Source organism: Bison bison, unplaced genomic scaffold (genome assembly GCF_000754665.1).
Source record: "Bison bison bison isolate TAMUID 2011002044 unplaced genomic scaffold, Bison_UMD1.0 scf7180017864376, whole genome shotgun sequence".
In the NCBI taxonomy this organism is placed as follows: domain Eukaryota; kingdom Metazoa; phylum Chordata; class Mammalia; order Artiodactyla; family Bovidae; genus Bison; species Bison bison.
In genome coordinates, this window is record NW_011494948.1 from 805,379 (window position 1) to 815,816 (window position 10,438).

Below are 10,438 nucleotides of genomic sequence, written 5' to 3' on the forward strand. Positions count from 1 at the left end.
CCATTCCTGTTTAAATGCTTTATATACACCATGTAGTCATAGGAAGTTTCTGGCAGACTCAAGATTTGAGACCATTTCTCTATGGAGGAGACTAGGTGTTACAGAAATAAACTATTTTGTGTTTTACTGTGAGCTGCTTTAAGCCCATTTGGAAGGTAATGCTACTCACTAAATGAAGTTATATGCAAATCTAAGTATATCCTCTTCCACCTAAAGGACCCAGCAAAGGGTGGGAAGCGCCACATCATGACAGAATAGTGCCGCCTGGTGGGGAAGGGGGAAGGGAAACTCTCAAAACAGCCTTATGTTCTTGTGTTCTTCTCTGCAGCCTTATGTTCAATTTGGTTGGTTATTCTTCTTTATTCTTCTACTGTGAATAAAGGAAAAAGAGCTCTGAAAGCAAGAAATTGAGAAAGCAAGCAAGATTGTCTCCCCTAGATTTTGACGTGAGAGAGAGTGAAGTGGCGGCGACTGATACATAGCAGTTAGGTGGGAGCTGAGCTGGAAGGGGTCTGTGAGCTCCGCTGCTTTGTGCCAAATTAAGATTTGCTGTGAGTCAAGCGTTTGCCGACAGTAAGAAAAAAACTATCTCATACATTTAGTTCGGACACCTTTTCAAAAAAGGATTATCCGTCACTCTAAGGTTGCATACATTTTAGTTTACTAACAAGGTTGTATGTTTATGATAAATGCCTTGAGTATCCTTTATACATTGCCCAGGCCATATCTCTGTGGCCATTGGCAACACCTTGGTGATATGATACCAGGAATTGCAGCTCAGGATTAGTTTGGGGTAGTTATTCTAAAGGCTAGTAAACCTGTGTTGAAGGTCAAATCTGTAAAACTAAGGGCATAACTTCCCCGCTTGGAGGTGGCTTGTGGTGGGACTGTGGCTTCATATCCATCAAGGCCTTGACTTGTCTCTGTTGGGATTGAAGAAGGACCAATTGAAAGGGCCTGAGGGGAGGCAGTTAGAGAAGGAGGTCAGGGTTTGAAAACTTAAAATACCTCCTTTATTTGTAATAAAGCAGATGCTGGAGAGTGTGGCTTACATCTGTGGGCGAAGGATTCTCCTGATACTCTGGACCTGAGAATTAGGCCTTCTGGTGACCTGTGGTGCAGGACACCACCCATTCCCTCTGTGGAAGGAGCAGAGGAGCTCTGCAGAAAGAAAGAAAGTGAGGGGCAAAGCAGAAGTTACCCGCCTCCCGATTCCCCCAGCTCTGCTTTTCTTCCTTAAGAGGGCTTTCACTATTCAGGGTCTTCTGTGTTTCCATACAAATTGTAAAATTGTCCTAACCTGAAACTAATACACTGTAAATCAACTATACTCCAATAAGAATTAAATTTTAAAAAGTGAATAAAAAAAAAAAAAGCCAGGAGTTATTACCCCAATAGTGCTTCCTCCACATGGAGAAAATCTTTAGATGAAGGAAGAAACATACTCTTGTTCTCCCTCTGCCCCCATCACCAAAGCATCTGGGTTTTAGCTCAGAGTTATCCCAGAGCTGATGTAGCTTCCTAACCCAGGAGACCAGACAGTGTCTATTTAGAAGCTAGCTATACCTTCCAAATGTTCTTAGTACCAGGTTCATCTTGGGAAGGGGAGGGAAATGAAAAGTGATATGATAACCCTGGGGGCTTATATAGAATACAGTTCATCTTACCTTTTCAATTCTGCATTGCCTGAGGTCAAATATTATGAAAGCCAATAAGAAACTTTTTTTAATTTGACTAAGTTTGATGCAGACTATCAACTCTGCAGACCCTCTTCTTGTGTTTGTTTGCCTATAGCTTTAAGTGGAAGCATAGTCTGCAGTGAGAAAGTATACATACTTGCCACGTATACTCTTGAATCCAGCAATAACTCAGGAATCAAACCCAGGTCTCCCACCTTGCAGGCAGATTCTTTGCTATCTGAACCACCAAGGAAGCCCAGTAAAAGGACCACTCCTTGTTGAAGCAAACTTTCTGTTAATAATGAAAAGTAATGTAGGGTGGGTTTCTAATCATAAACCACTAAATATTTCCTGTATGTGCCTCTCATTTAAACCACAGGATCATGCCCAGTCTGATTTATAACTTGACTGGTCAAGTGTGCATTTCAGTCAGTGAGATTGGCCTCATCAGTAAAATACCAGGATTAGCAAAACATGAATTGTTAAATGTGCAGAAAGTTTATCAAAGTAGTCAAGTATTTAATTCCTTTGTATTAAAATCTTATTGTCATACTTAATACATACAAATTTAAGTTTGCAAACTGTATCTGTAAACTAACCCTGTGCCCCACAAAAAAGGATTTTCCAGGATGAACTACCGGGGGCTTACTCAAGAGTTGCTGCCTGAGGAGGAGGTGGGGTAGAGTGGAAGAAGTAAAGAAAGAAGGCTGGTCGTAGGTGTCCCCATGATCACCCATGAAAGGAGCGGCCAGTCAGTGAATGAGAGATGCAGGCAGAAGGCCTGTTGAGGCAGGTCCAGGGTTCTTCAGAAAAGGGCCGCTACACAGGACAGCACCTCGCAGCCTCACCCGACACACTCGATGTTCCTGGCACTTTCCCTTGCTGCTGCTTCAAGACCTGCCAGCTCCACTGATGGTCTGCTTCTCTTCTGGCCCCGGTGTCCTCAGTTCTTTGTCTCTTACCCAGCTTCATTTCTCCAGAGCTTGCTTGGAGGCTCAGTTTCCTTCTCAGTAAAATAGGGCCAATTCATAGTCTCTGCCTACTTCATGGAATGATTGTGGGGATCACATGAGATGTATGTTAAAGCATTTTGTTGACTGCAAGATGCTGTATAAATGTCAGGTGTTATAAATCATTAACCAGTCTATTTTTCAACTAAAGCAGTTGCTATGCACATTTTACTTACCCTCTGAACAATTCTCTGTCAAACAGCAAATGTAAATGCCTATGTTTCTTCCTTCTTGGATTATGGTGGTTCCTTTGCAACTTTATGATCTAGGCTGAATCTTTAAGTACTCCTTTGGCTCATAACTCTTCCCCTGAACACCCATGCAAGATCATAATCCATAAAACATAGAGGCAATAACTCCTTTTAATTGCCAGGAGTTCATCATTTGCTAAGTTCTAAATGCAGTCATTAGACATTTGCCTTGAAAAGCCCGACTCCGTTTATTCTGCAGAGCCGAGACTGTGTGAAGCTAGGCCCTCCTGCCGAGGGGGAAGTCGTGCAAGTCAAGTGGCCCGATGGCAAACTCTACGGGGCCAAGTATCTCGGATCAAATGTTGCCCACATGTACCAGGTGAGTGCTGCCCTGGGTGTGATGCTTGCTGAGACAGGAGAAGCCAGAGGGCAGATGGTATATCCAGTGTGCTATGGGTCAAGAAGCTAGAATTTAGAACACCTGCTGTTTTATAAAAAAGGCAAAGTTTCAAAGACTGATGACCCAGATAATAGAGTTTTATTCTAGGAATAATAAAGTTCTATACTGGGAGACTAATCACATTTGATAAATGGATTAATAGTCAGGAGTATAGTTAGGTCAGAAAGATGACCGACTGGACAACAGGCTGCTTTCTTGTGTTTCTGTTATATGGGAAAAGAATAAGTGGCTGGATTATCTAACTAAGCCAAGTCAGTGATGGCTGTTCATCACCCAGCAGCCCCTGAATGGGTGGCTTTTCCCTGACAGACGTCATCCCCGTTGACATTTCAGCAAACCTAAACCAGTGGTGCCTCAGCACAGATGGAGCCATTTGTGCACCCAGGCGTGCATGCCTGCTAAGTCGCTTCAGTCATGTTTGACTCTTTGCAACCCAATGGACTGTAGCCTCCCCAGGCTCCCCTGTCCATGCGGATTCTCCAAGCAAGAATACTGGAGTGGGTTGCCATGTTCTTCTCCAGGAGATCTTCCTGACCCAGGGATCAAACCTGCATCTCTTAGGTCTCCTGCATTGGCAGGCAGCTTGCTTTATAGGATGCTTTTGTGATGAAAAGTACAGATGTCAGTTGGGAAGTCTGTTCACTGAACAACTGTATATATTATTTTAAAAACACATGTATACAATTAAAAAGTCTCCCCGGGTGGCTCAGACAGTAAAGAAGATTCCTGCATTGCAGGAGCCTGGGGTTTGATCCATGGGTCGGGAATATCCCCTGGAGAAGGAAATGGCAACCCACTCCAGTATTCTTGCCTGGAGAATTCCATGGACAGAAGAGCCTCGCAGGCCTACAGTCTGTGGAGTCACAGAGTCAGACACAACTGAGTGACTAACACTTATACAATTAAAAAATGAACTATATCCCTATTAGAAATGAGGATGAGTTAAGCTCTAATAAGAAAAACAACATGGATGGCACATGTGCGTTTCTGTTCCTTCAGAAAGACTTTTAAAAAGGAACAGATTTATTAGAACCAATACATTATAGTACTTCTAGTAATGTGATGGCAGAAATCAGCATTACACTCAAGCAGTAGTGTAAAAACAGGAAGACTGAAGTAAAAGGAGAAAAAGCAAGAAGGTTCAGGCCTGTTAAGTTAAAAACAGCTTGAGAATGATAAGCCTTCCAGTTTCCTCAGAGAAATTGTTCAAAGACTGATAAGGGGCTTGGGCTTAAATGGAAAAGAACATTAAAAGACTGCACCAAAAACTGGAGCACAGTGTAATTAGCAATGTTCAAAGACATTTGGAAAACTTCGGGAAGGACATTTTTTAAGGTGTAGAAAAAGCCAAGGGGAGTGTGTGTGTGTGTACACTATAAAGGCCATTTCCCCCTCTATATTGGTGACAGTGTTAAGTTGCAGATTGAGGTCATTTACAGCAGGTTAGGTATGGGAGCGTTTTTGTGTCAGAATGTCCAAAATCAGGCAAAAATTAGAAGACAGGCTGGTAATACTGGAGTCTCCTAAAAAAGAGCTTTACTACATCATTCAAAAGAAAATACATTTAATTAAACAATACTTGCAAAAGTGAAGCATCTTACATGTAGCAAAGCTGTTAGCTACATGAAAAGTATCATAATGAGGACATGTTGAAATTCTGGCTAATTAGTAATCAGTGTGTTAATTTCAGTCGAATTTATGATGGCCTATCAACATAGAATAGTGAGCATATTTATAGACTCAATGAAAAAGTTAAGACTAATATTAAAATTGTCTCTCGAGTACAAATAGTACTTTAAAATTCTTCATTAAACCAAGTGGCCTTTTAAGGTCATTTTGTGTTTTGTGTCTAATTATTCAGCTTCACCATTGACTAAGCAAAGACATTTATAAAAATAGAACCAAAATACCTATTGCACAGTGCCAAGTATCCTAGGTATATGCATTTGGGGGTCCTCACAGTAACTCTCCAAGATAGGGTTTTTGAATCCTATTTTACAAATGAGGGGGAGAAAGCCTCAGCAAATTTGATAATTTGTCCAAGTGCACAGAGCTGGTAAAGGGAAGAGCCAGAATTTACTCTCTGCTCTGTCCAAACTCTGGTGAACAACCATTCCAGCCTTTGAGGGACTGTCCTGGATTTTAGCACTGAAAATCTTGCATCCTGCGAGACGCCTCAGTCCTGGACACACTGGGATGGTTGGTCACCATCCCATAATTCCTCTGTTTTAAAACAGACTTTTTCTCTTTTAGAATTCTCAAATGATTGGCAACAGAAGAAAGGTAGGCACAGGTAGTTCTAGCTATGCGATCAAACTATATAAATGGGATGACACCTTGGCCTAATTAAAGTTAAAAAAAACCATTCTGTTGAAACAAGGCCAGGAAGAAAAGCCTTCCCATCTCAGCCTTCTGGGAACTAGCAGGGAGAGGGCCCCTGTGACCAAGACCTAATTCTGCCCCATTGTTTGAGCTCAGTCAGATGGGAGCAGTACATGGATAATACAAAGTTTAACTATATATTTTATCTTAAGTAGCTTTTTAAACTTCAGCAGATTGTTTTTATTAACATAGCACAGCTACATGATTTAATTCACCTTTTTAACAAGCATATATTTATTTCTTAAAAGAATTCAGACAGACAGAACATACTAGAATTAGATATTCTACCTCGATTGCATCCCTTTCGTTGTTTTCTTCTGGGAGAGTTCATGTGGGATTAAGCCTAGATCAGGATCACTTTGAATAGGGTGTTTGATGAAGTTCCCCAGATTATGTTTCTGTTATTCAATGTCACTTACTTTTTCTCTAACAAAACAGCATAAAATATTGCAAAAAATAGATAATGAAAATACTTCCATTTGAATAGCTTGGAAAAACAAGCTTTAAACATTTTCATTTAGATGGTTATATATTTTCACCCATTGACATGGTTGACACATGAGGTTGAGGGGAACCTGAGATTTTTCTGGCCTTTTGGTTGAATTTAACAAAAGTGAGTTTTGAAAGTTAAAGTTCTATAAGAACTTGAGAAATTATTTTATCTGGGAGGATTATAAGAGTAAAATATGTTATCACTTTTTTCTCAAAGAGAAACACCCTCCCTCTTAAGTCATCAGAGCATCTTAAAGAAACAAAGAGCGCCGACAGGCTCCACCAGCCTTAGTGCTAAACTGGCCACAGTCTCCTGAGAAATCATCTGAGCAGCAGTTCTTTTTCTTTTTTTTTTTTTGCTTTGGGGGCATAAAGTTTTCATATCACATATTCCAGGACACTAATTTTCAAGAATTTTGGCCTGTTTGAAACATGCTTTGTTCTTAGTCTGATAAGGGAAAGAGCTTTTCTCCCTTCCTTGGCTGTTGGCTAGTTCTCTTGGTTTGTTCTGTTTGAATCCTTTTTCTCTTTTTTTGTGTGTGTGGCGAATTGGAACCCTGAAGAAAATGGTGAATGCTTCTTGCTTTTTAAAAAATATACCATGCTCAATGCTTTATTTTTCATTAGGTTGAATTTGAAGATGGATCCCAGATAGCAATGAAGAGAGAGGACATCTACACTTTAGACGAAGAGTTACCTAAGAGAGTGAAAGCTCGATTTGTAAGTACTGGATAATCTCTCTGAGGGGTCTGCCCTGTGAATCCCTCCTTTAGCACTGTTTTCCTGAGCCCAGCGGAAACACACTCAGGCCTTTGGACTGATTTTTTAGGAAGCCAATGCATCTTTTCCCTTATTGAAATCTATTTAATCCAAAGCAAATATATTTGATCAGAAACGGGGAAACCAGTGCAAGTTCCTCATTTTTCTTTCTAATGAGGTCAAATGATGCTTCTTTATGTTAACATCTGTTGGCATACAAAAAGTTATTGAGTACATATTCTGTGCAAGAGAACTGGGAACACACAAAGATACCATCAAGACATTTACAGTCTTGTTAGTGGAAGCCATGTTAAAAGAAGGCTTTCAGTAGGAGATTAATGGAGACTCAGTGTAGCAAACATCTAGTTTGCTGTAGCCTTATCATATACAGTGCAGCCTTGAACAGTGTGGGGAGTTGGGGTGCTGACTCTCCACACACTCACATATGGCTTATATAGTCAGATCAACCAGCTGTGGACCGTATAGTACCATCAGATTTACTATTGAAAAAAATTTGTGTATAAGTAGACCCATGCAGTTCAAACCCATGTTTTCAAGGTCAACTATATTGATCAACTTCTCTCTCTCTGAAGGTTTATTAATGGTTGTGTCAATTCATAATTAAATGAAACTCTCAGTTTTATAAAAGAAGGAAGCCCAAATACTAGTTATAGGAATAGTAAAGTGGTGTTTGTTTTTTTTTTTAAAGAAAGCATTATTAGTTTCAAGCCCTGTACATGCCATTAAAAGACAAACATGGACAAATAATCAAATTGAAGTTGTTAAAAAATATAATTCACAATAACTTAGTTTTCATTATTGTGTCATGAAATATTTTCTGGACCCTGAAATGAAGCCAGTTTTACTCATTTAGAATTACATACAGTGCTTTTGTGAAGTGATAAACACTAAAGGAAATAAACACTAAAGGAGATTGCAATGAGGGGCTTTTTCTGACTAAAATGAATTTTTTTCTGAATAAATGACATCCTTCGTTTTCATTGCATGCTAATAATATACTTTAAGGCAATGATAGAGTTATCCTAGATTAGTTTGGAAAAACCATCTGTTTCCTTAAATGTTCACCTGTCTGTTCAGCCCCTCTCCTGTCAGGTGGGGTCCCGAGTCAACTACATCAGGGGTGAACTGAGTTTCTTCTCAGCTGCATCCTGAGGGGAAGGTCCTTCACGGTAAAACAATCAAGAGACGAGCGACAGTGCGACCCACCCAATGAGGAAGCGTGACATGTAGGGAACCACATGCCTGAAATAGGTTAACTCTCAGATAATAAACAGCAGGGAAAGGGAAGATAAAGTATTCCTAGAGTAAAGACATCTGTAAAACCGTAAAAGAGACCTAAAACCCTGGGTAATTTGTCGGTGTTCCAGGTCTTGAAATCTCTTAAGAACAACTTTCCAGGGTGCTCAAGATGACTGTCTCTCATCCTGTTGCTTGTATTTCCCTTGGATTCTCCATCCCCTTCCCTTTTCTTTTTCTTTGTCAAATCACCTGGAGATTTAGAGGTTGGGAAATGGAGTAGGGAGCCCTCTGGAAGTCCCTCAGGTCTTTGATTTTCTAATTCATGTATGATTAAGCATCCTACCAGCTGGGTCTTGTAGATTTCAAATACCATTTCTTAATCACATTAAAAGAAAGCTGCTCTGATCACAATCTCTTTGTTCCACAGTAGATTTGGCTCTAATGTCAGTGTGCTTTCCCATGTAGCTTTACTTGAGCACAGCTTCTGAGTTTTCTAAGATCCATCTCTCAGAGCAGTCACACCAAATTGAACTTTTATTTTTAATTTTCAGAGAAAAAAATTTTAATTAAAAATATATAAATCACATAGATATTCTGAATCTAACCTGTTATGAACCTAGTAGAAAACCTCTTCAGGAACAAAATCTAGCTTGCTCACAGTCACTGAATCCAGTTTGCCACCTCTGATTTTAGTAAATCAAAGACTTAACGTGCTTCTGTTGTAACAAACCAGCTTTTCCTTCAGGTTTGTGTATAACCCTTGGCCCTTGGCTAGCCTATGAATGCTATTTTTTTTTTTCCACTTGGTGAAACAAATCTAATTGGAAAACTTGTTGATGGAAAATACTTTATAATTAGAGGGGTTTTGTTGTTGTTGTTTTAAGGAAGGGCAGGTTGCAGCCCTCACTGGGAGGCCTTCATGTTTTAATGACTTCTGCTCACCCAGACACATGCTGACTTGGGGAGAAATTTTTCAAGAGAGTCAGCAGTCCACCTCGGTGATTGTGCTGGGTTCCTTCCCACTAACTTCAGAAACGGCCCCATTACCTTTTATTGTCTCACAGAATAACCATAGCAATGGTGCATAATTAACTGGTGCTGCTGGTAAATCGGTTTTATTATTAATTTGAGAGGTTGACTTTTGCTTTCTTCACACAGTGGCAACACTTTCATAGATGTTTCATTTTCTTCTTTAACTTTAGCACTTATAAAACGGAAAGATTACTCAGAGGAGATGCTTTGCCAAGAATGAATGAGCCAAAACTGTTTTCTTCCAACGACAGAGAGTGCCCAGCCCATCCACAGTCTCTTACTTTGCTTCCTGGGTGAAGCTGGGTAGCATCTGGGGGAAGCCACAGAGGGAGCCTGTCACCCTGGAGGACTGTCTCACGAACTGGCAGGGAACATGCTCGACTTTTAATCTGTGCCTGTTTTTAGTTTTCAAGCTTCTTTGTTCCATTGTTTGTCTCTTCTTCATGACTGATCACCTGTTTTCAAGCCTTCAAATCTAGGCTCTGCCTCTGTCACCACCTGGGGCGGGGGCCTCCATGACATAATGAGGTGTACTGTACATTGGTGGCATCTCAATAAAAACTAGTTGGGAGCACATTGAAGGGGAAAAAATAGGGAATTAGGAAGGAAAAATAGTGCTTTAAGCTTTACGGGAAGGAGGAATCAAGATGGCAGAGGAGTAGGACATGGAGCCCACCTCCTCCCGCAGATACGTCCAGAGGGGTTTGCACAGAACATCTAATGAGTACTGGCAGAAGACCTCAGACTTCTGAAAGGGCAAGAAAACCTCCACATAATCGGTTAGGATGAAAGAAAAAAAAAAAAAGAGAGAGAGAAAGGAGTGGGGACAAGACCTGTGCCCCAGGGAGGGGGCTGTGAAGGAGGAAAGGTCCCCTCACTGGACAGGTGCAAAGCTTCAGAGCCTCAGAGGAGAGCACAGCAACCAGCTTCTGGAAGGCAAAACAGAGAGTGACCCACACTCCCTGGCAGAAGATGCTTATGCCCTGGCCCAGGCAGGGGCCAGGTGCTAAAGCTTGGGCTTCAGAGGTCATACCCAGGGAGAGGAGTGGAGTTGGCTACACGCAGACAACCTGTAGAGGCTGGAATATTGCAACTGAGGCTGCACACGGAAGAAGCCTGGGCCCTCAGAGAGGCGGGGACCCATTGTTGAGCACCACGCAAGGAGAGGGGCAG

General features: G+C 41.1%; 1 protein-coding gene across 4 annotated transcripts in view; it reads left to right on the forward strand.

Moving 5' to 3' along the window:
- The window catches only part of KDM4C (lysine (K)-specific demethylase 4C), a 411,252-nt gene that overhangs the window by 396,011 nt on the left and 4,803 nt on the right, over window positions 1-10,438 (forward strand). For all 4 annotated transcript variants that reach the window (XM_010856980.1, XM_010856981.1, XM_010856977.1 and 1 more), the window contains exons 21-22: window positions 3,140-3,259; window positions 6,842-6,934. In XM_010856980.1, coding sequence (XP_010855282.1) covers window positions 3,140-3,259; window positions 6,842-6,934 — 213 coding nt within the window. The remainder of the gene's footprint in view (window positions 1-3,139; window positions 3,260-6,841; window positions 6,935-10,438) is intronic.